The 23126-nt window shown below is 36.1% G+C and overlaps 3 protein-coding genes and 2 pseudogenes across 5 annotated transcripts; 4 read left to right on the plus strand and 1 right to left on the minus strand.

The window, feature by feature from the left end:
• Positions 1-4969: 4969 nt before the first annotated feature.
• Positions 4970-6428, minus strand: LOC147285566 (uncharacterized). 2 transcript variants are annotated; one of them, XM_086243688.1, is made up of 4 exons: positions 6159-6428; positions 5913-6061; positions 5356-5447; positions 4970-4988 (listed from the first exon to the last, which is right to left on the minus strand). In XM_086243688.1, exons 1-3 carry the CDS (start codon positions 6282-6284, stop codon positions 5405-5407), a joined length of 318 nt encoding a protein of 105 aa, XP_086099814.1. In that variant the 5' UTR covers positions 6285-6428; the 3' UTR covers positions 4970-4988; positions 5356-5404. The 2 variants fall into 2 exon arrangements, with proteins under 2 accessions (XP_086099814.1, XP_086099813.1); XM_086243687.1 differs by lacking the exon at positions 4970-4988 and having other exon boundaries at positions 5275-5447; positions 6159-6427.
• A 55-nt stretch (positions 6429-6483) lies between these two features.
• Positions 6484-10899, plus strand: LOC147285567 (receptor-like serine/threonine-protein kinase SD1-8). Of its 2 annotated transcripts, XM_086243686.1 has the most exons (8): positions 6484-6527; positions 7770-8761; positions 8931-9050; positions 9144-9364; positions 9622-9829; positions 9914-10151; positions 10305-10455; positions 10562-10899. In XM_086243686.1, exons 2-8 carry the CDS (start codon positions 7888-7890, stop codon positions 10859-10861), a joined length of 2112 nt encoding a protein of 703 aa, XP_086099812.1. In that variant the 5' UTR covers positions 6484-6527; positions 7770-7887; the 3' UTR covers positions 10862-10899. The 2 variants fall into 2 exon arrangements, with proteins under 2 accessions (XP_086099812.1, XP_086099810.1); XM_086243684.1 differs by lacking the exon at positions 6484-6527 and having other exon boundaries at positions 7612-8761.
• A 2218-nt stretch (positions 10900-13117) lies between these two features.
• On the plus strand, positions 13118-14582 carry LOC147285568 (protein LATERAL BRANCHING OXIDOREDUCTASE 1-like; annotated as a pseudogene).
• Positions 14583-16055: 1473 nt separating this feature from the next.
• On the plus strand, positions 16056-17563 carry LOC147285569 (protein LATERAL BRANCHING OXIDOREDUCTASE 1-like; annotated as a pseudogene).
• A 2474-nt stretch (positions 17564-20037) lies between these two features.
• On the plus strand, positions 20038-21840 carry PID2 (AGC (cAMP-dependent, cGMP-dependent and protein kinase C) kinase family protein). Its single transcript, XM_086243168.1, has 2 exons — positions 20038-20669; positions 20771-21840. Exons 1-2 carry the CDS (start codon positions 20071-20073, stop codon positions 21738-21740), a joined length of 1569 nt encoding a protein of 522 aa, XP_086099294.1. The 5' UTR covers positions 20038-20070; the 3' UTR covers positions 21741-21840.
• The last annotated feature ends 1286 nt before the right edge of the window (positions 21841-23126 follow it).

The following is a 23126-nucleotide window of genomic DNA, read 5'->3' on the forward strand; positions in this document are numbered from 1 at the left end:
ATTTTTGTTGGTTTCCTAATTTGATTTGGGAAATACTTGGTTATAATTTGTGTTTGGCTCTTTCAGTTTTTTTAATATGTTTAGCAAAATTAAAATTTTTTTTTATGGGCACAAAATTATATTTCTAAATAAAGCCTAATGAATATTATATAAACAACCAAATAATATATCCAAACCCCTATATTTTTCTTTTGAGAGTGGAGGTAATTGTGTGGGAATCTTGTGAAGGAGCCTCTTTTTCTTCTCTTTTTTCCCCTTTGGACGGATGAAGAGTATAATTGTAAATTTACATATTAAATGGCTAAAAAGAAATAATAAATATCAATGAAGTTAGCAAGGAGGCAAGTGGACAACAATGTGCCCTTTTTTGTGGGTTGAAGTCCCTTTAATATTCTTATCAAACAGTAATAATAGCTTCTAATCATAATAATATCAACTTTATTGTCCATTTGATTTTGAAGTCTTAAACCTAATGCTAATAGAAAGAGGATTTCATATCAAGGCTCAAAACATTAAGTTTTCTTGTTTTGTGCTGTCTTGATTTCTAGCATGAAGTTTTCCAACCACTGTCATTACATATAAAATGAAGAGTTCAGACTAATAAATGAACATTAATTATGTAAACATTATGCGCATAAAAATGCACATATATATATATCATTGATGTCATATTAGTTATCAAATTTATAACTTGTCTTTCTATATTAAACATGAAAGTTGATTAATTTTGTGGATGATTAATTTGATTACCATAAATTCTCTATTATTGATGGACAAAAGATTGAAATTAGAGCTAAGTCTTTTGTGGCATTGAATGAATGAGATTAGCATAATAAAGAGAATTAAGCAAATAAATTCACAAACCAATGATTAAGTTAGTGGATGATACTTATAGTCTCCTTGTATCGGGTATATCATGAGTATAAATTTGACTGACCACAATTGATTAATAAAAATAAAAAAACAAACAAACAATTTCAGAAAGATGTTCTCTCATGTCACACAATCAAATATAAACCAATTGAGAGGTTGGTTTCGTTGATCAGTGGACTTAACAACTATTGGGCAAGGGGCATTTAAGATATTAAACAAGCCATGCAAGGGTATTAATGTACAAGTGGCAATGAAAGGTTCTCTTTCTGGTGGTATGAGAACATTCCATTAGCCTGTTGGCTGTTGCATCCTAACGAGATAACTTCCCTTTTTGTCTTTTAGTCCAAATAGAAAACGGAAAACCCTCAGGTCAAAGCAATATTGACATTAGATTATTTAATTTAATAAATCTTTGCTATATTGCGCCGACCTTATACACGTCTGCCAGGTATATACACCCATCCTTACATGCAAATTTTTTTAATCTTCTTCGAAGAACTTTTTATAAATGGCTAAAAATACTAAACAAGTCCATCAAAATATGTAGCAAAAAGTGGCGAGAGTGAATTGATAAGGATTAGGATTAAGAAAGATTTATAATATAATAACAAAAATAATGATTTACAAATTTGTGAATATAGTGCAAAATTTATTTTCGTATCAATTTAGGATATTGTTGTGATATTATCTTATTTTTAACTTTTTATTATGTTGAAGTCAAATAGGCAAAATCTTATTGAATTTTAAATGAAGACACGAATGATTAACTAAAATTTAAATATTTATAATAAAAGAACAATTATTAAGAGGATGACCTAACCATTCAATAAGAATAGTTGGTGAATCATTAATTTCATACACATACTTAATTAGTGTCTTTTATACAATTACTGTATCAAGTTATGCTTGTAAATGTAAGGTAGATTTGAAAACTGACATAAGGTTTGAAGAAGAAGGCAAATATGATTAACACAATAAATTTCTTTTCTCCTTTTTTTTAGTATTTTTTAGAACAAAAAAAGAGATAAGAATCACCCGACATACCAAGTTTCTAACCTAATTCCTCTTTATTCTTTATTCACGACCCTACATTAATTATTATATATTGCTTGAATTCTCAAAGGAATAATATGGACCGTATGGTTGATTAACATGAAATGTTCTAGAGTTTATAAACAAGTTAATTAACTAAAGAAAAAAAAAAAAAAAGGACCGCAGATCGTGCGCGTTAAGGTTGACAGTTTGACACATGACAAATCAAGTCGGCGTAAGTTAGCATCTAACCTGAGGGAATTTATCTTGTGCTTCACAGTGAAGTTTGGCATATTAACTTATTGAAAATAACTTATCAAGTACTCTGCTTTTTTCCCAATGTCGTCCAAAGCAATAATGATTAATTGACAAGTGAATACGTGGGCCACTACAAAGTAGTCATCTATGAATTGCCACCTGAAAACTACACCCGGTAAAAATACACACGACTCGATAATATAATACGACATAACACATAAGTTTTTGAGTTTGAATTTGAGATTATAAGATTAGGTTGATATCAGTATCATCTATTAATGACCTATTAAGAAAACAATTCAAATGAATTCACGAATTATCCGTTAAAAATAAGAATATTTATATCATTTTATAAATTGGTCAAAAAAAAGAATAAGAATATTTAAGAATAAAAATATTTATAAATTGGTCAAAAAAACAAAAGAATATTTATATCATTTTATCGCGTCTAATCTAACAAAACACTAATGGTGCGTTTGGATGGAGAAAAAAAAAACTTAGAATTTAAATAAAACTTAGCATTTAAGAAATTATATGCTCTAATTTCCTTGTTTTGGTACATAAATACAGAATTTTGCAAATTCTATGTGAAAAAAAACTTGATATTTGAAGGCTGTAAATTCCACCTAAATTGGTGTCATTTTTAAAATTCCAGTTTTTATAAAAAAGAAAAAGTCGTGTTCACCCATCACCTTGCCAATCAATCACAATACCACCACCACTACCACCATGCCGCCGCTACCACCACCTCTGCCGCCACTACCACCACCACTGTCGCCACTACCATAACCACCACCGCCGTCGCCACCGCCACCGCCACCACCACTGCTACCACCACCACAACCACCAACACCATCTCTGCCGCCACCACCTATGCCGCCACTACCGCCGTCGCCGTCGCCACCATCACCACAACTGACACCGCCACCACCACCACCACCACCACCACTACCAACACTGACACCACCGCCACCACCACCAATGTCGCTGTTGTCGCCACCTCCAATACTCCAATTTTCGCCGTCACCATTTCTTCCACCGCTCGTGGACCATTACCCCTATTACCATCATCAACTAACCACAAGCATTATTTTTATTGTTGCCACCATGCATCACCATCACTCTTTTACAAAACTACTATAAATTCCGTATTTAAATTTCATTATGATTACATTTATCCAAACAAGAAAATTTATAAATTCTAGAATTTTAAATAACGTCATTTTAAATTCTGTCATTTGTGAATTCCTAAGTAGTTTCAAACTACTTCATCTAAACGCACCATAAAACGGTCCTAAGTTTCATTTTAATTCTCTCTCTTTTCACCCGCACCTCACATCTCTCTTCTCTCTTTTCTCTTTCTTATCTCTCTCTTTTCTCTGTCTCCGATCACAAAAGCTTGCTGAGTTGCTGTTAGGTGGGACCAGCTCTCACTTATTCAAACCAGGGTCTACCAAGCGAGTGCCACGTGGATGATATGGGTAACACGCGTCCCTGTGCAAGTACAAAACAACCCAAATCAGATTGTGGGCCCGTGGGGAAAAATCAGATGGTGGGCCCTAAGGTTGGTGGACACGTAAGTTTTGATTCTAAATGACGAAGTGATGAGTGATGGAGAATGAGGTGCATGATGACAAATGTTGATGTGATGCACATTAATAACGGGGTGTGAGTTGCGAATTGCGATTACAATTCATATAATCAGCCAAAGAAAAATTAGTATCGTGTTATCATGCAGACGTTTGCGGAGATTATCATTGAATCGAAAAGTTCACTCATTTTAATTGATACGTATAACGTTTTCAATTATCAGATTCATCCACATATTATGTGAACAAATATATTGTAACTTGTTTCAAAAAATTATCTGTATTTGAAAAATTACTCTTTAACAATAAGACACTTCTTTCCCCTTTATGGATAAAGATGACAAAATTATAAGTTGAGCTGGTACATGTCCAAACTCCTCCATGACTCATGAGACTCAAATTTAACTTATCTTTTATCTAAATTATTTTATAATACAAGCCGATATAAAGACGAGAATTTGACATTCATTTACACTTTTGTTTGCATGACATAAATGTTATGAATTTACCCAATGAATAAAGGCATTGTACCCATACAAACCGGTCCACTAGAATGATTATTATTTTTTGAATAAATACCAATTTGATACCAATCTCATCATAGCTAATCACAATCATCCTATGAGGTAACAATCTGAACTTCCATTTTTTCATGGATTTCATTTTCAGGTACACATTACAATTTAGAATTCTCAAGTGTTCTTTCTGCCTACTTTGTCTTTTTTACATACACTGAGACCATACCCGTGCCCTCTAAGATTTCATAAACGTATCTCATTCCTCTTCTTGTGATTCTTGACCATTATAACTTCACAAGACACATGCGCACCATACCATATCCTTTGACAACTAGACAGTCGAGTTCAGTCACGTTAAAGGACCCAAATCCATATTTGTCTCATTTTCTTCTGGTCAAAGCCCAAAAATAAAAACAAACTCGATGATCAACTGTATTTGCACGAAAATTTTGAACATCATGGTATTATTTTGAAAGTAATCAAACAGATTTTGTACTTAATTTGTTCTTGGTTAGAATAATAGTAACTGTTTCTTTCACAACAGATAGCATGCATGAGGCTTCCAATTAAGTTATTAGCTAGTGCCTTCATTTTTTTTTGCCACTGGCCATGAAAGTGGGTGGGGTTGCTCCACTTACAGGTAGGGCAGCCTCACCACATGTTCCTTGTTCTTGGGGGGCTTGATGGATCTCAGGCACTTTGGTCACAATCTCTATAGCTGCAAAGAGAGATATGCAAGAACAAGTGTCCTGATAAAGCTTATATCTGTGCAAGATCAGATGGAACATGGCATGGCCAAAAACTTGATCATCTAGACATATGGAAGACATAATTCTTTTATATTTGGAACAACATTGCTGTAGAAACAGGTGGAGTTCTGAACTACTGATTGAATGGTTAGGGGTTATGTGCATTATCTTGGCGGATTACTGGTTCACCTTGATTGTAATTCAGCTTTGTTTATAATGAACTTTTCTGTTTCTTATAACATGAGTAATAAGAAAGATGGAAATAGTCGCAGAAGACTTGGATGCATTTATAACTGATAGAAAACAGGTTGAGTACATAGATGATATGAGACTTACATGATTAAGATATCAAAACTGAAGAATCAAATATTCTGCTTCTTACAACTCAATTGTATCCCTTCCCTAGACAGTTAAGACAGTGTTGTACCCTGCAATCCCATGAGAAAACATCCAAACATCACATAAGCATTCTAACAAATGAAAACTGTAAACTTAATTCTGCCTGAAGACACATATAGGTATCAAATAAAATGATATCTTCTAAAAAAAAAAAAAAAACACAGCCATTCAGTAGCTTTCGATTATACCTTATGTTCTTACTTCTTACATATTTTACATCAAAACCTTCGCTTCAATACAACTTTTAAGTTGGGGTTTTATCTCCTCTGCCACTTTTATTTCTTTAAACAGGGAAAGAAAAAAAATCAATTGGCACATTATGGGTTTAGGATTTATTTTCTTGGAATGTACATAACAAACAGAAGATAACCCACTTGAACAAACAAGCAATTTTGAGAAGAAAAGAGAAAAAAGGCGACATTTTTACCCATACTCATTTTCAGCAACACTAACCCAGAAATTGATATGCAAAAAAAGTATCACTGTTCACTAACCTATTTCCATCACAGGTTGGACAAAGACAGGGGTTGATGGCTATTGGGTCATACAGAGGAGACCATTGAATGGTGGCATTCCCTTTGCATAGCTTGCACATATAAAACCCTTTCCCTCTACAAACCCCACAAGGCAACGCAACCTTTTTCTGCCAAAAACCCACCAAAAAAACTAATAATAAGAGATCAATTAGCAAAAAAGAGAAGAAGAAGAAAGATCAAAAGGTGGGGTTTTGGTCTTTTTACCCGTTTGGATTCGATGGCCAACCGAAGCGCTCCAATTGTGGCAGAGGAAGCAAGATTGAGTGTGACAAACCCGCCGAGGATTACGGCGGTTACTGTGCCCACCGTGCGCAGTGGCTTTGGAATCATTTTTTGAGTGCTGGAGTTTCACACAGTCGATTTCTCAAACATATGGAGTGTACTCCATGAGGCTAAAGCTAACTCCCAGCTGGTGGACCACCCTTGTGCTCCTCAAGTGCGCCGTAGCAGATAACTGAGGGCCGTTGTTTTGCTATACGATATGCTCTTCTGTTATCTTCTAAGATGATCAACTTCTTCAACGGATAAAGTCAACACCAAACTACAGATCGGCCCAACCCGGCCCAACAGTCGGTATGTTTTATGTTATTTTTTATTTTGTTGCTGAGACAATATGTTTTATCTTTCATGTTGTAATACTTTCAATCTGACTATTGATTACGTGATTTTTTTTTTTAAATTAAGGTTCACATTAACAGTCTGATAATAACATGTTAAAACATTAGGCAGAATGTACCTTTGTTTAAATTTTCGATTTCATTGTTCTTTAAAATATTTTATCACATATTGGACTAATATATTTTAAAACATTTTTTGGGTAACGAAGAACTGCCACATATTATAGACTTTTTCTTAACATTTGATAGAAAAAAAAGACTTTTCTTAATAACATAAAAGTAAATTTTAAATACGTACAATTACTGATAAATCACACGTATTGAATAAGAGTATAAGATATAGTCTAAAGATACTTTTGTTCGGGAAGATCCAATGTAAACCTTTTGCACAAATATAGTGAAATTGCAAGAAGGCTACCAATTCAAAGGTGGGGGGCTATGACCAACCTTTTTTTTTATTAAGCAAAAACGGGGTTTACCAATTACCATTGTGGAAAATGGCTCATTTGTTTGACAATTTTTAATGTAACTAGGTAGGGAGGAGCTAAAAAGTATTAACAAGATTCTACACTGTACATTAGACTTTTGAGAATATGATAATAATGATAATATCAACGCTAAAGATTCATGCAAAGAATCTTGGCTAAGAAGCAGTGAACACTTTTTTGGATCTTAGACAGTTGGTTGGTCTTCTTGGTTAGGAGTAAGATTAATGATGTTTATTCCTTCATTTGGACTGTCCTTGATAGCAGATTTTTATGGAATTTATTAAATATACAAAAACCAAAATCCAAAATTGCTTGGGCTGTAATTCTGTCATCTTTCCAATTCCCCAAAAAAAAGTTTTCAACAATATCATTCAGCAAAAAGGGAAGGAAAAAGACCAAAAGTGTATTTAATGCAGCATCTACTACACAAATTCACTTCAGAGAAGCCGTACTCCTGACTCTTATTTCTGATTATGGTAGTATAAATTATGGTAGGCCTCATCACAATTTAGACCTCCATCATATAATTTCTGTCTCTTTAATTTGTTTGCCATGAAAATATGGACAGCATTTTGTGTTCTATTTTGTATGTTCAGCTGCTTCTTTGTCTACTTATCTCATGCACAAGACATTAGGCATGGGGAGTATTTACATAGCAATGAAACCTTGGTTTCTGCTGGTGGAGTGTTTGAGCTTGGCTTTTTCTTCAGCTCCAGCGAGGCAACGAATGGATACTTGGGAATCTGGTACAAGAATGACAAAACCAAAAAGCCAGTTTGGGTTGCATACAGAGATAGCCCTTTTCTGGATTCATCAGTAGTTCTCACAATGAGGTATGATGGCAACTTGGTGATGAGTGATAAAAGAAACAATCTGATTATTGTGAATGCTAAAGCACTTGCACCAAGTAATAACACAATTGCAAGGATTCTCGACTCAGGAAATCTGGTTCTGATGGAAGGAGAAGAGATTTTCTGGCAGAGTTTTGATTACCCCACGGATTCATTTCTTCCTGGAATGAAATTGGGGCTGTTTAACATGAACACTGAACTGTTGAGGAAACAGTATCTAGCATCCTGGTCAAGCACATCTGACCCTGTTGGTGGTTCTTTTGCTTTAGGCATTGATCCCATAAACCACACTCAGTTCAATGTCTGGCGCAGTGATGGTGCTTACCAACAGATTGGCTTTTGGGATGGCCATACATTTAGATTCTTTTTCCAAACCAGATCAGATAATCACAATTTCAGCTTTGTATGGAACAGCAATGAGATTTATCTTACTTTTGATAACAAAGAAAGTGATATATCTTCATGGTTTGTGTTAGCTCCAAATGGGGAAATTGATGAGTTCAGAATGGTAGGAGAGGAGATTTCGATTGTAAATTATTCACTTTGTGATGACACACTTGCACACAATTCTACTGGGTGTTTGTTAGTGATGCCAGTGTGCCCGAATGGAGATAATTTCTCAAACATCAGAGGATTGCTGCCAGGTTCAATGGTTTTAACTCTGCCAATTGGTACAGGTCCCATTGAGTGTGAGCTAATGTGCAGGAACAATTGTTCATGTGTTGCATATACTTCTTTGGAAGTTGATGAAACTGGATGTAAACTTTATTACGGAAATAAAAGTGATCTTCTGAAACTTGTAGGGAGAGGAAAGACCACTATTTATTTGCGTGGTGGTGCTCCTAAATCTGGTAAGATTTCACATTTAATCAACAGCCATTATGTTTTTCTCATTTTGAATCTGTTGAACCTTGTACTTATTCACTCATTTAGAATTTACAGTTTTTAGATGGTAAGATATGAACAGCTTCCCTTATTATCTAACTAAAATCTGTCAGGGACCCTTTTTTCTTTCCTCAGATAGGAAGCTGTTGTTGGTTTTCACAGTTACAATGCCCGTGATGTTCTTCATTTTGATATTATTGTTGTATTTTTTATGGAGAAAGTGCAATTGTTTATGGAGAAAGTGCAACTTTTCAGGTACGTACGTTAACCAAGCTCTATATTTGCCAACACATAGTAAGACTATGCCAAAATATGTTGCATGGACTGACTTCTCTGTATCAACTACAGGATTTTATGGAACCCATAATGGCATGACAAACAGTATGAGGTTATTATTGTTGCAGTTGAGCACCGATGATAATGCTAGCAGTCCAAATAATGTTATAGAACTTGGAAGGAAGAAGAATCATGAGTTGCCACTGCTTAGCTTTTCCTTCATAGTGGCATCCACTAATAATTTTTCTCTTGCAAATAAGCTTGGACAAGGTGGTTTTGGGCCTGTTTATAAGGTATGTTACCTTGTACTACACAACAAACAATAAGGCATAAGGTGTGCCAGGTTCTGTTGTAGTGTTATTTTCTCTGTTTGATCAATTATGCATATTAAAAATCAGAGGCTAGGAAATGTCAATTACAGAACCAAGATAGCAGTAGAAAGTGTGAGGCTTTATATCCTGTCATGCATATGATAAAAATATGTTGGCAACTAAAGGATGTATTAGATTCAAAGTTCCTATGAAAAACCATTATCTGCTATTTGTTGCAGGGTAAATTACTAAACCATGACATTGCAGTCAAAAGGCTTTCCAAAAATTCTAGACAAGGACCAGTGGAGTTCAAGAATGAGGTGCAATTAATCTCTAAGGTCCAGCACAGAAATCTTGTAAAGCTTTTGGGTTGTTGCATTCAACGAGAAGAAAATATATTAATCTATGAGTACATGCCCAACAGAAGCTTGGATTCCTTCATTTTTGGTTGGTAAATTCATCTATGCCTATTCCCTATTTTATTTTTAGCCATCAGTTTCTCTCATGCTATTGAAATTGCAACTAATGCAGATCGAACAAAGCGAAGACTATTAAATTGGAGACAGCGGATACACATAATTGAAGGGATTGCTCAAGGGCTTCTGTATCTTCACAAGTACTCGAGATTAAGAATTATTCATCGTGATCTGAAAACTAGCAACATCTTACTGGATGCTTATATGAACCCCAAGATATCAGACTTTGGCTTGGCTAGAATTTTATCCGAGAATGAGTGTCGAGCTAAAACAATTCGGGTTGTTGGAACATAGTAAGTAACTTTTATGTCTTAAATATGAATTAAATTGCACATGTAGATAAATTCATGCCTGCATTAGTGTATTTTAAACAGATGTTTGTCTTGCAGCATATCCTTTTCATAAACTCAAATGACTTTTTGTTTTTCCCTTGTCACTGAAACCAGTGGTTATATGTCTCCTGAGTATGTGGTGCATGGCCTTTTCTCAACTAAATCCGATGTATTCAGCTTTGGAGTCATTGTGTTGGAGATTTTGAGTGGCAGGAAGAATGCAAACTTTTATGAGTCAGATCATTCTATGAACTTACTAGGACATGTGAGTGACAATATAGAGATGCTTAAGTCCTGGGTGTTTTTTTTATTTGATATTCTTATACCCCTATTTTATTTTATCTAAGTTAAAATCTAAAAATTGTTTCAAGGCTTGGAATTTATGGAAATCCGGACGATGTGGAGAGATGATGGATCCAACATTAGCTGATTCAAGTTCAATGGAGGGTCTTGTGTTCTACATTCAGGTGGGTCTTTTATGTGTCCAAGATTGTGCAGAAGATAGGCCAACCATGTCAGATGTTGTTTCAATGTTCAGCAATGAAGGGGCAAGTTTACCTACGCCTAAACAGCCTATGTATTCTAATATAGTGGCAGAGGCTGATAAACCATTGGGAAGTGAAATGCCTTCTGAAAATCTTGTAACATTTTCAGCAATGGAAGCACGATAATAGCTTCAAACTTCTATAGTCGACTCACCTCCAAAGGAGAAGGGTATGTCATTGTGTAAACTAAATATATGTACAGATTTACTAACTATATGGTTCTATGTTCCTGTTCCTACCAATTTGAAGCCATCTAAGGTTGTCAATATATGCCTCCATTTATATCAATTCATTCTCTATACAAATCAAGCTGCTAATCCTATCCAAACTGCATCAAATACCAGGATGAACACTAGTATACTTATTTTTATATTTTATAAAAATTAAGACAGTTCTTTGAACACATGCAGAGAGTGAGGACCACAATCCCAAACTTTCTTTCTCAACAAATTTAGCCATGCCCATTTTTTAGGAACTCTCCCTTTTTTTAGTTACATTGCATATATGGGGGGTCCAAAGCCCCAAGCAAAACAACTAACAAAAAACTAAACAGGTTCTGCATAATTTTGGTTCCATATCCTGAAGCCCAAAGCAAGCCCTTCTATTTTTTTTTAATTATATATCATGTGGACCACAATTGTGGGAGGACCTTTGTGCAAATCAAAAGTATTTAAATCAACACATAGCATAAAAACAAAATAAGTGTCTTGGATCCCATTAGTTGGAGCTAACCACTATGATATGTCTGACAATCACTATATCAAAGACATAAAAATATCAGACATAGTTCCTCAGCATATGCGTCCATATATATCGTTTTTGAAATTTATCCACTTGCACAGAAATTCAGGGTTATTAACAAACCAACTTTTCTTAAGAAACCATCATTTTATAAACTTTCCCTATTCATTTCTTTTAATTGTGTGTACATTGTGTTGTGGGGTTGTCAGTTGGCCATGTTTTGCTCAGTGTATGATCTGTACATTATTGGAGGAGTGGAAGGTCACAGTATAGACGATGATATTGCTAGTTTCCATCTCCTCATATCTTGTCTTTTTAATTTACTTTCATTTTGTTTCATTCTTGATTAGCATGCATGCTGCTTCTAGTTGATATTAATATATATTAATCTCCAAGCATAATCTGAGACATTAGCCCTGCAGCATTAGCTTTGTGGGCTTTGACATGAGCCGCAATCAACTTTGGATATTCCACTTTCTTACATAGTAATTGTTGGTTACACAAAGAAGTGAATGAAATCACTCTTTTCTCTTCAGTATGATCATTCTCAATGACGACTGATATTTCAGCCCCCATCCATGATGATATATATCATAAGAGTCCAACTTTCATGTAATACTGAACATATAAAGAAACAAGTAAAAGTCTTAGCTGACTGTTCTACCAAACTTTGTTTTGAAAGATTTTTGGTTTGATCTAATTAAAAGGGAAAAAAAAAAAACAAGATTGTTGGGTATTTTTATGGTGTGAGGGGAGAAGAATGTATGGGGCAAGTTATGGGGCTTTGAGTTTTTCCTATATATATTCCCCTCTGCAACACTGCAATATTTGCTTGGTTTGCTGCCTGAAATTGAAACCAAAAGTGAAAGTGATAAGATCTTGTAAGAAAAGTGGAGAATTGAAAGATAGGAAGAAAGGGATGAAATCAAATTATTTTTAAAAGATGAAATGTGGCAGAGGAAAAATTCAAAGAGTTTCTGAAAAAGTCCAAATTCCATTCAAAGGGGCAAGGGGACAAGGTTTGCTGTAAGGCCTGTCATCCTCCTAAATGTTCACTTCATCGATCAAACCCATCTTCCATTTTCCCCTCAGGAATAATATGTCTTCCATTTCTTTAAAATTTCCTTGATAGGTAATAGGTTTTGTGATCAATAATGGTAAAATACACTGTGATTATGGTTCATGATAAACAAAAAAAGAAAAAAGAAAAGTAAGACTGTGTTTATGGTCCCACAGATCAGCACTAAGGAATGGGGTAAGTAACAAGGAGGTGATTGGGTGATCTTTGTTGTCTGATCTAAAGCTAAATGGTGAGAATCTGATGTCTTTAAATGGTTGGTGGGATTGATGAAATCACCTAACTCAAAAACCCAAGTGATGAGCTCATTACTTTTGAATCATATTAAATCACTTTGTTTTTGGGTTTAACATTCTCTTCATCTTGTTCTCTTTGTTATAGAAAGTTAATCACTCTAAGTCACCACAATGACAGATGTGCTAACATTTAATACGTGGACCAACTAGCTATTGCTAAAACGGTCTTTTAAATACCAGATCATCTGCAGCAAAAATTACAAAAACCCTTTGGGCTACATAGTCTCTACTCTATAGTGATAATTCACTTTGGCCACATAGAAAGACATGGCTGAATCTGAATCTTCCACTACTCCTGCCAAGATGGACTTAATAATATGCAAAACTGTCCAAGAGGTTCTCACCAAAGGGAAGGAGGTGCCAGAGAGATATATTAATAAAGATGGTGGAGACTCCAATCAAAATGCTTCTTCTGTTGAGCTGATGGATGTTCCAGTTATTGATCTTGGTCTCCTCACACCTTCATCAATGACTACTGGAGATGAAGTTGAGAAACTTGGAGCAGCTCTTACAACATGGGCTTTGAGGTCTGAATTCAAACAACTTGTACAAATTAATATTAATTACACAAAATAAAATTTATAGGATTATATACTTTTGGGGTTGCAGGTAATAAACGATGGCATGACACCTGAATTCCTAGACAAACTCCGTGAGATTACAAAACATTTTTTTGCACTTCCAATGGAAGAGAAGCAGAAATATCAGAGACAAGTCAACAATAATCAAGGATATGGGGGTCACATGATTGTTTCAGAGAAACATTCACTTAGTTGGTGTGACCGAATTTTCCTTACCACATATCCAGAAGACCATCGCAAGCTCGAATTTTGGCCTGAAAATCCCGAATCTTTCAGGTAACTTATCTTTGCTATGTGAAGAGAATGTATATCTCGGATTCTCGGGAATGTAAAGCTTTAATTTGCCTTTCAACAATGTATGTACAATCTAATGTTGTGGACCGCTCCACTCATTGCCAATTACATGCTCTAATTTCTAAATTTAAAATCACTTTTCAATTCATGTTGCAGGGAAACTTTACATCAATATACCATGAAGGTCTAAGTTATAGCAAAAACTGTTCTTAAGGCCATGGCAAGGTCATTGAATTTGGAGGAAAATTGCTTTCTGGACAAGTGGGGAGAACAAAGGAAAATAGATGCAAGTTTTAACTTCTATCCTCCATGTCCAAGGCCTGATCTCGTCCATGGTGTCCAACCACATGGAGATGGAACAATTATCACCATTATCTTGCAAGATAAGAAGGTGGAAGGCCTTCAATTTCTTAAAGGTGATCAGTGGTTTAGAGCTCCCATTGTTCCTGATCAGGGGCTTCTCATTAATGTTGGTGATATAGCAGAGGTAATCAGCACTAGAATTTTGTTTAGGCTCCTATTTAATTTTAATGGCATATTGTGCATGTTACAAGATTTTAACATGAGTCAACAGTTGGCTTTTAACACATTAACCTTTACTTGTTTGTGATGCAACACAGATATTGACTAATGGAATAATCAAGGGCGCTAGGCACAAGGTAGTGATTAATGCAGAAAAGGAGAGGATTTCTTTGGCTGCGTTCTGCATCCCAGAATCAGAGAAAGAGATTGAACCCTTTGAAAGCCTGGTCAATGAGTCAAGGCCAAGATTGTACAGAAAGGTCAAAAATTATGGTGCCATCTATATTGACTACTACCAGCAGGGGAGACCACCAATTGAAGCAGCAAAAATATAAACTTGATATTTAGCTCTTAGCTTTGCTATATATATATATATATATATATATATTATATAGCAAGCAGGTTTTACAATAAGAGAGCAACTTTCATGAATCATGATGATATATATATATATATATATATATATAATAAGAGTGCAACTCTCATGTAATACAGAACATAAGTAACCAAACCAGTAAACAGATAATTTAATGTATGAGGACTTGTTTTCTGAGTGAATAAAATCCTCAGTTTGTCTCGAAAAAAAGAAAAAGTCTTAGCTGACTGTTCTACCAACCTGGTTTCTAAAATATTTTTGGTTTGATTTAATCATCTAAAGGGAGAAAACAGAACAAGCTAGGTTGTTGGGTACTCCTATGTATGAGGGGAGAAGAATGTATGGGGCAAGTAATGGAGGTTTGAGTCTTCCTATATGTAGCCACTCTGCAACACAATAATTTTTGCTTGGTTTGCTGCCTGAAATTGAAACCAAAACTGCAAGTGATAAGATCCTGAAAGAAAAGTAGAGAATTGAAAGATAGGAAGAAAGGATGAAATTAAATTATTTTTAAAAGATGAAATGTGGCAGAGGAAAAATCCAAAGAGTTTCTGAAAAGATCCAAAATCCATTCAAATGGGCGAGGGGACAAGATTTGCTGTCAAGCCTGTCGTCCTCCTAAATGTTCACTTCATCGATCAAACCCATCTTCCATTTTCCCCTCATGAATAATATGTCTTCCATTTCTTTAAAATTTCCTTGATAGGTATAATGGCAAAACCAAAATACACTGATTATGGTTCATGATAAACAAAAAAATAAAAATAAAAAACTGTGTTTATGGTCCCACAAGATCAGCACCATGGAATGGGGTAAGTAACAGGAAGTCAGAACCACAGTGATTGGGTGATCTTTGTTGTCTGATCTAAAGCTAAAAGGTGAGAATATGATGGCTTTAAATGGTTGATGGAATTGATGAAATCAAAAATTATACATTATGTAATGGGATACTAAACTAATTGAGAAGTTCTTTCCATTTTTGGTAGAGAACTGATTGAGAAAGTAATGAAGTATGGCCAACTTATTAAACAAATAAATTTCCTTGGATAGTGTCAGATTTTGGTAAGTAATTACTTTGGGCAGTTGGACTGTAGTTGCGAATGAGTCTATAGAAGGCAAAATCCAGATTTTAGTGCCTCATTACGTATGTGGCTTCAATGACAAACCCAGGTGATGATCTCATTACTTTTGGAATCACATTAAAAACGCAAATGTGTTTGGGTTTAACATTCTCTTCATCTTGTTGGCTTGGTTATAGAAAGTTAATCACTGCAAGGCACAATGACAAACCAACTAGCTATAGGTAAAGCAGTATTATAAATTTATAAATACCAGATTCATCTGCAGCTAAAATTACAACAACCCTTCGGGCTACATAGTAGAGAAAGACATAGCTGAATAGTGATAATTCACTTTGGCCACAGAGAAAGACATGGCTGAATCTGAATCTTCCACTCCTACCAAGATGGAGTTAATAGTACCCAAAACTGTCCAAGAGCTTCTCACCAAAGGGAAAGAAGTGCCAGAGAGATATATTAATAAAGATGGTGGAGCCCCAAATCAAAATGCTTCTTCTGTTGAGCTGATGGATGTTCCAGTTATTGATCTTGGTCTCCTCACACCTTCATCAATGACTACTGGAGATGAAGTTGAGAAACTTGGATCAGCTCTTACAACATGGGGTTGCTTTCAGGTCTGAATTCAAACAACTTGTACAAAATAAAATGCATATATATCTGAGTGAGGCTCCTTTTGGTGTTGCAGGTAATAAACCATGGCATGACACCTGAATTCCTAGACAAACTCCGTGAGATTACGAAACAATTTTTTGCACTTCCAATGGAAGAGAAGCAGAAGTATCGGAGACAAGTCGACAGTAATCAAGGATATGGGAGTGACATGATTGTTTCAGAGAAACATTCACTTGGTGTGACCGAATTTACCTTACCATATATCCAGAAGACCATCGTAAGCTTGAATTTTGGCCAATCTTTTAGACACCTTATCTTTGCTATGTGAAGAGAATCTATATGATTTCTCAGAAATGTTAAGCTTTAATTTACCTTTCAGTAATGTACACATAAATACATAATGTCCGTCCTGGACCGCTCCACTCATTACCAATTAAATGCTCTAAATTCTACCTGCTATATATATCTTTCTACTAAAACAACAAACAAATCATAACCAATCCAAATTTAAAATCATTTTTCATTAATTGAAGAATTCTTTCAATTCCATTCATGTTGCAGGGGAACTTTAGACCAATACACCATGAAGTTGCAAGTGATAACAGAGAACTGTTCTTAAGGCCATGGCAAGGTCATTGAATTTGGAGGAAAATTGCTTTCTGAACAAGTGGGGCGAAGAAGCAAAGCTAAATGCAACTTTTAACTTTTATCCTCCATGTCCAAGGCCTGATCTCATCCACGGTGTCAAACCACATGGAGATGGATCAATAATCACCATTATCTTGCAAGACAAACAAGTGGAAGGCCTTCAATTTCTTAAAGATGATCAGTGGTTTAAAGCCCCCATTGTTCCTCATCAGGCGCTTCTCATTAATGTTGGTGATATAGCAAAGGTAATCAGCACTATAATTTTGTTTCGGCTCCTATTTCATTTTAATGGCATATTGTGCATGTTACAAGATTTTAACATGAATCAACACACAACCTGTACTTGTTTGTGATGCACGCACAGATATTGACTAATGGAATATTCAAGAGCGCAGTACACAAGGTAGTGACTAATGCAGAAAAGGAGAGGATTTCTTTGGCTGCATTCTGCATCCCAGAATCAGAGAAAGAGATTGAACCCTTTGAAAGCCTGGTCAGTGAGTCAAGGCCAAGATTGTACAGAGAGGTCAAAAATTATGGTGCCATCTTTGTTGACTACTACCAGCAGGGGAGACAACCAATTGAAGCAGCAAAAATATAAACATGATATTTAGCTCCAACTTGATTGCTATATATATAATAAGAGTGTAACTCTCATGATGATATATATAATAAGAGTGCAACTTTCATGTAATACACAACACACACACATATATATATATATATATATCTAAACAAACCAGTAAACAGAAAATTTTAAGTCTTAGCTGATTGTTCTACCAACCTGTGTTCTAAAAGATATGATTTTTTATTTGATCTAAAGGGAAAAAACAGAACAAGGTTATTGGGTACTTTTATGTGTGAGGGGAGAAGAATGTATGGGGCAAGTTATGGAGCTTTGAGTTTTCCTATATGTATGCCACTCTGCAACACTGCAATTTTTGCTTGGTTTGCTGCCTGGAATTGAAACCAAAACTGCAAGTGATAAGATTCTGCAAGAAAAGTGAAGAATTGAAAGATAGGATGAAAGTGATGAAATTAAATCTTTCTTAAAAGATGAAATGAGCAGAGGAAAAATTCAATTGAGTTTCTGAAAAGTCCAAATTCCATTCAAATGGGAAGGGGGACAAGGTTTGCTGTCATCCTCCTAACTGTTCACTTCATCAATCAAACCCATTTTCCATTTTCCCCTCATGAATAATATGTCTTCCATTTTTCTTAAAAATTTCCATGATAGGTAATAGTTTTTGTGATCAATAATGGTAAAATACACTGTGATTATGGTTCATCATAAACAACAGAAAAGAAAAGGAAAACCTATGCTTATATGGTCCCACAAGATCAGCACCATGGAATTGGGGTAAGTAACAAGAAGTCCAGAACCACAGTGATTGGGTGATCTTTGTTGTCTGATCTAAAGCTAAAAGGTGAGAATCCGATGGCTTTAAATGGTTGGTGGGATTGATGAAATCAAAGATTAATCATAATTAAATGGGATATTGAACTAATTGAGAACTGTTGTTAACTTTTAACCAAAATTAATCTCTTAGCTAGGTTCCTCGTTTGTACCCAAAAGAAAAAAGAAAAAGAAAAATAATTTCTTAAATAAATACGTATTGCTAGGTTCCTAAAAGTGGTATTTAAGTTGCACTTGTAAAGCCAAGAAGGGCTTCGACCCAATACAGGTCCCCTACAATCTACATGGGTTCACATGCATGACAAGCATATCATAAAGATATATTGAAGCAGAAGATATAAAGGGGTATCCACGTACCCAAGAGTGAGGTGGATCTGAATTTGAGGCACGGGTTTTTGGTGCACCCATCAACTTTCACTGATTCATGGCATGGCCCATATAATGCCATATGGCTGTCTACTAATTTACCAAAAGCTCCCTCACTTTTCAGAGTAACTACCATTCCAGAGGAGAATCCTTTTTAAGGTGGCAATTTGACTGGTTGATGTAATAAGAAGACCGAGGAAAAGAAAAAGAGATTGACTGGTTGATAACAGTGAAAGCAACGCCAGTTTGGTCTTCACTACGACATGTCGTTTTGTGGTAAGTATGTGTTTGTGTTCGAAACCTTTATCACTAGCTTGCGACATTGTTTCTTGAAAAACGGTTTAGTACAAGCTTTTAACGTACAGGAAAGAAGAAAATGTTTTTGACCGTCAGCTTTGGAAGGGCGCATGTATTGGGGATAAAACACAAAAAATACAAATAAAATTAGGATAAAGCCAATTTTCAACTAATCAATCGATCGTATTCGATCGGTACTATCTAATATTGTATGTTGTTCTTTAATTTACTGATCATTTTGTGAAATCTACTTATGTATGACATATCTCTATTAAAAAGAAAATACGTATATTATAGGACTTAAAGAATTATATAGTGGGAGACAGATGCAATGACATATATATTCGCACAAACAACTAGTTGGATTGTAAGACATTAATATGATATAATACATCCATGCAATACTTTTTAGGAAAACTTACAAAACTAATACGAGAAGTTGACAAGGTGGTAAAGACCATAAAATCTCTGGGAGATAACATAAAAGAATGATGAATTACAAGTTACAATGCCCAGCTCTGAGCTCTCTCTCTTTGGGTATTTTTATATATATGATGAAACAACATGCGTCACCATTTGTTTTGGAGGTCACTTTTGAAAACAAAGCATAGTGGTTGTGTCAGCTGAGATCGGCATGCCTACAACCAACCATCGAAACGAAAGCTCTTTATTTGCTGCAGTCTTTTGCTTGGTTCAGCCCAGCTAGCTAGCTGTAGTTAGTAATCCTATGCATATACTTTTTGAGCCAGCTGATCAAAAATTTCCATGGACTGCACACTGTGCACCTAAAAGTGTTTCAATTCTTTATCTATGGAACTCAAATTAAATATTTATGATCAGTACGTACCAAATTAATTAAATGACTGTCCTTTTTTTAATTAACAAAAGTTGGAATTCAATTTACATTACATAATACAAAATACCCGTATTACCCCCACTGTCTGTGTATAAAAGCAATAGATCGAACGTCACAAATTAAAACAGATGCTGCTCCCTGTTTCATCACAAATTAATATTATCACAAAACAATGGCAACCATAACAAGCAGAGATGATGAATCCGACTACGAAAGCAGCTGCTCATCCATCACCGTCCCGGACTCGAGCCGGAGCTGGATGAGCAACCTGAGCTTCAGCAGCCGCCGGCGCAGCAGCTCGGTCTCCGTTTGCTCCTCTGCCGCCACGACCGACCAGGCCTCTCTGTTCAGCCCCTCCCACAAACCCCACAAGGCCAACCAGGCTGCATGGGAGGCCATGCGGCGCCTCCGCAGCTCCAAAGGCCGAGTCTCACTCGACCACTTCCGCCTCCTCCGCCGCCTCGGCAGCGGAGACCTGGGAAACGTCTACCTCTGCCAGATAAGGAGCCCCGCCGCCACTGCTTCGCCGCCGTGCTTTTACGCCATGAAAGTGGTCGACCGAGAAGCGCTGGCCATAAGGAAGAAACTGCACAGAGCTGACATGGAGAAGGAGATTCTGGACATGCTTGATCACCCTTTTTTGCCCACTCTCTATGCTGACTTCGATGCTTCTCACTATTCTTGCTTGGTTATGGAGTTTTGTCCCGGCGGTGACTTGTACGCTGCCCGCCAACGCCACCCCGGAAAATGCTTCACCATCTCAACCGCTAGGTACGCTAGCGAGCTTATGTTTTTTGTCTTAATATTAACTCGATCGGTCTAGTTAATCTTGATTAATTTTGGACTAATTAAAATGTGCGGGATTAATGCAGGTTTTATGCTGCGGAGACCCTGTTGGCCCTAGAGTATCTTCACATGATGGGCATTGTTTACAGAGACTTGAAGCCAGAAAATGTGCTGGTTAGAGAGGACGGCCACATCATGCTTTCAGATTTTGATCTGTGTCTCAAATGCGACGTCGTTCCGAAGTTGCTAAGGCGTAAAATGGACTTAGAAGCAGCCAAAGAAAAGAATGTTAATGTGAAGAGCAGCAGCTCCATTCCATCATGTGCTGCCCCTATGCAGCCTGTGCTCTCTTGTTTCTCTGCCTCTTACAAGAAAAAGAGGGGTACAGTCACAACCATTACAGAACAAGTTGGTGCTGCTGATCATCATGACCATGATGATGGTGATGGTGATGATGATCATGGTCCTCATCAAGAACTTGACCCCGAACTGGTGGCAGAACCGGTCCACGCCCGGTCCAAGTCTTTTGTTGGGACCCATGAGTACTTGGCGCCAGAGGTGATCTCAGGGCAAGGTCATGGGAGTGCAGTGGATTGGTGGACTTTTGGGGTGTTCTTGTATGAAATGTTATATGGAAGAACACCTTTCAAAGGTGAAAACAATGAGAAAACCCTCATCAACATTCTTAAGAAGCCATTAAGCTTTCCAAGATTAGTTCTTGGTGGGGTTAATAGTAGCAGCAGCAGCAGAGAGTTTGAAGCAGAGGTGGTCAAAGTTCAAGACTTGATAAGCAAGCTTTTGGTGAAGAATCCCAAGAAGAGAATTGGAAGCCTAAAGGGGTCTGTTGAGATCAAGAAGCATGAGTTCTTTAAGGGTGTGAATTGGGCTTTGATTAGGTCAGTTAGGCCTCCTCATGTCCCTGCAGCTACTACTACTGCTAGTGATCATTTGCATAAGATTAGGATGAGTAGTAGAGCTTACTTGCCTAATAAGTTGAGCAAGAAAGAGAAGGATGAACCATTTCAGATCCCTCATGATCATATTGACTATTTCTAATTGATTGCTTAGAAGTTAGAATGTATGTAAATAGGTAAAACAGAAATTAAGCAAATGAAATATTTATCATGCTTGACATCTAAGAATGAAATTAAGATTTTCCTCGATCTGTTTTTCCTACTAATTAATTAATGAGAATGATTAATTTAGATGTATAATGTGTACCACCAAGTCACTGTTATTCTGTGGTTTTTTTTCTCTCTCTCTCCCTCTCCATGTATAAAATATAATTAATGTTTATGTGTAGGTGTGAAAGTAGATGATCACATAATTGTCCCAATGGGATTTTCATGAGAAGTCTATGAAGTCATGTGAGGACAATAATGACTCTTGTCAATGATGGAAAAAATTATAATAAAAAGCAAAATTGATTTCCTTTTTTTTTTCTTTTCTAAGCTTTTACAGAAGTAATGCACCACTTTTTGCAAATGGGGCACTTTCATTTTCATATCCAAGCATTCACATGCTCTTTTTCACCAAGAAAGAAACTACAAAACAATCATGCTTCCTCGCTTCTTTTTGTTCTTCTGATCGTTTTGGTCATGTAAAGGGAAAAAGTTCTTTTTCCTTTCCCTTTATTCATCCTAGCTACTAGCTAAGAAACAAGTGAGCACTGTGTGGTTGTATTTATAAAACATTTGAAAACAGTACAATTAATGAATGTGATTGAGGCCAGGGTCACATTCATAATTTTAATCGATCATAATTATATATCTAGGCAATTACATTGGTGCAGTCTAAGAATTTATGTATGTCAGTCAGTACTATGCATGTGCATATATTATATATATATATGGTATTAATTATAATATTGTATTCTACATACTTTTTGAGATGAAGGGGTGGCTCAAAGTCAACGGTACATGCATGGAAGTCAATAGAGGTTTAATTGGCTTTCTACAGCTTCTCATTTTGTCTGTACCATTAATGGAAATTTGATCAGACTGAGAGATATGGTGCAGGTGCTTAATTGATCAGAAGCAGAAGCAGCAGAGCTAGCACGCACAAGCTTCTTCATCCCCACTCACAAGAAATTAAGGGACAGGGCTAGAGCTATGTATCTCTCAATTCTTTCAGAACATCAATTCTAAAAGCTTTGTGTGTGCATGTTTGCATATGGGCCTAGCTAGCTATAGGTTTCACCAAACAAGTGAAAGAAATAGGAAGTAGCACTCATCATGTATTAGATATGTGACCAAAATTTTAGTAAGAAAGCTAGGTAGCTACCCTCAATTTAAGAAAGTCATCATATCAATTACCGAGCATCACAAACCAACAAGGATAAACACACACACACATATATATATATATGTGTGTATTTTAAAAATCATGCAAATCTTTGGTAACCCATTACATAATTGAATGTTAATATTGATCGATCAATTG

Source organism: Dryas octopetala, chromosome 5 (assembly GCF_963921425.1).
Source record: "Dryas octopetala chromosome 5, drDryOcto1.1, whole genome shotgun sequence".
Taxonomy (NCBI): Eukaryota; Viridiplantae; Streptophyta; class Magnoliopsida; order Rosales; family Rosaceae; genus Dryas; species Dryas octopetala.

Excerpts from the sequence above, each read along its gene's own strand:
- LOC147285566 (XM_086243688.1), bottom strand. The coding sequence starts at position 6,284 with ATGATTCCAAAGCCACTGCGCACGGTGGGCACAGTAACCGCCGTAATC. Across the intron at positions 6,062-6,158 it reads TGGCCATCGAATCCAAACGG|AAAAAGGTTGCGTTGCCTTG; the intron begins GTAAAAAGACCA and ends GGTTTTTGGCAG. Across the intron at positions 5,448-5,912 it reads CCAACCTGTGATGGAAATAG|GGTACAACACTGTCTTAACT; the intron begins GTTAGTGAACAG and ends ATGGGATTGCAG.
- LOC147285567 (XM_086243684.1), top strand. The coding sequence starts at position 7,612 with ATGAAAATATGGACAGCATTTTGTGTTCTATTTTGTATGTTCAGCTGC. Across the intron at positions 9,830-9,913 it reads CTTGGATTCCTTCATTTTTG|ATCGAACAAAGCGAAGACTA; the intron begins GTTGGTAAATTC and ends CAACTAATGCAG. Across the intron at positions 10,152-10,304 it reads ATTCGGGTTGTTGGAACATA|TGGTTATATGTCTCCTGAGT; the intron begins GTAAGTAACTTT and ends CACTGAAACCAG.
- PID2 (XM_086243168.1), top strand. The coding sequence starts at position 20,071 with ATGGCAACCATAACAAGCAGAGATGATGAATCCGACTACGAAAGCAGC. Across the intron at positions 20,670-20,770 it reads TTCACCATCTCAACCGCTAG|GTTTTATGCTGCGGAGACCC; the intron begins GTACGCTAGCGA and ends GGATTAATGCAG.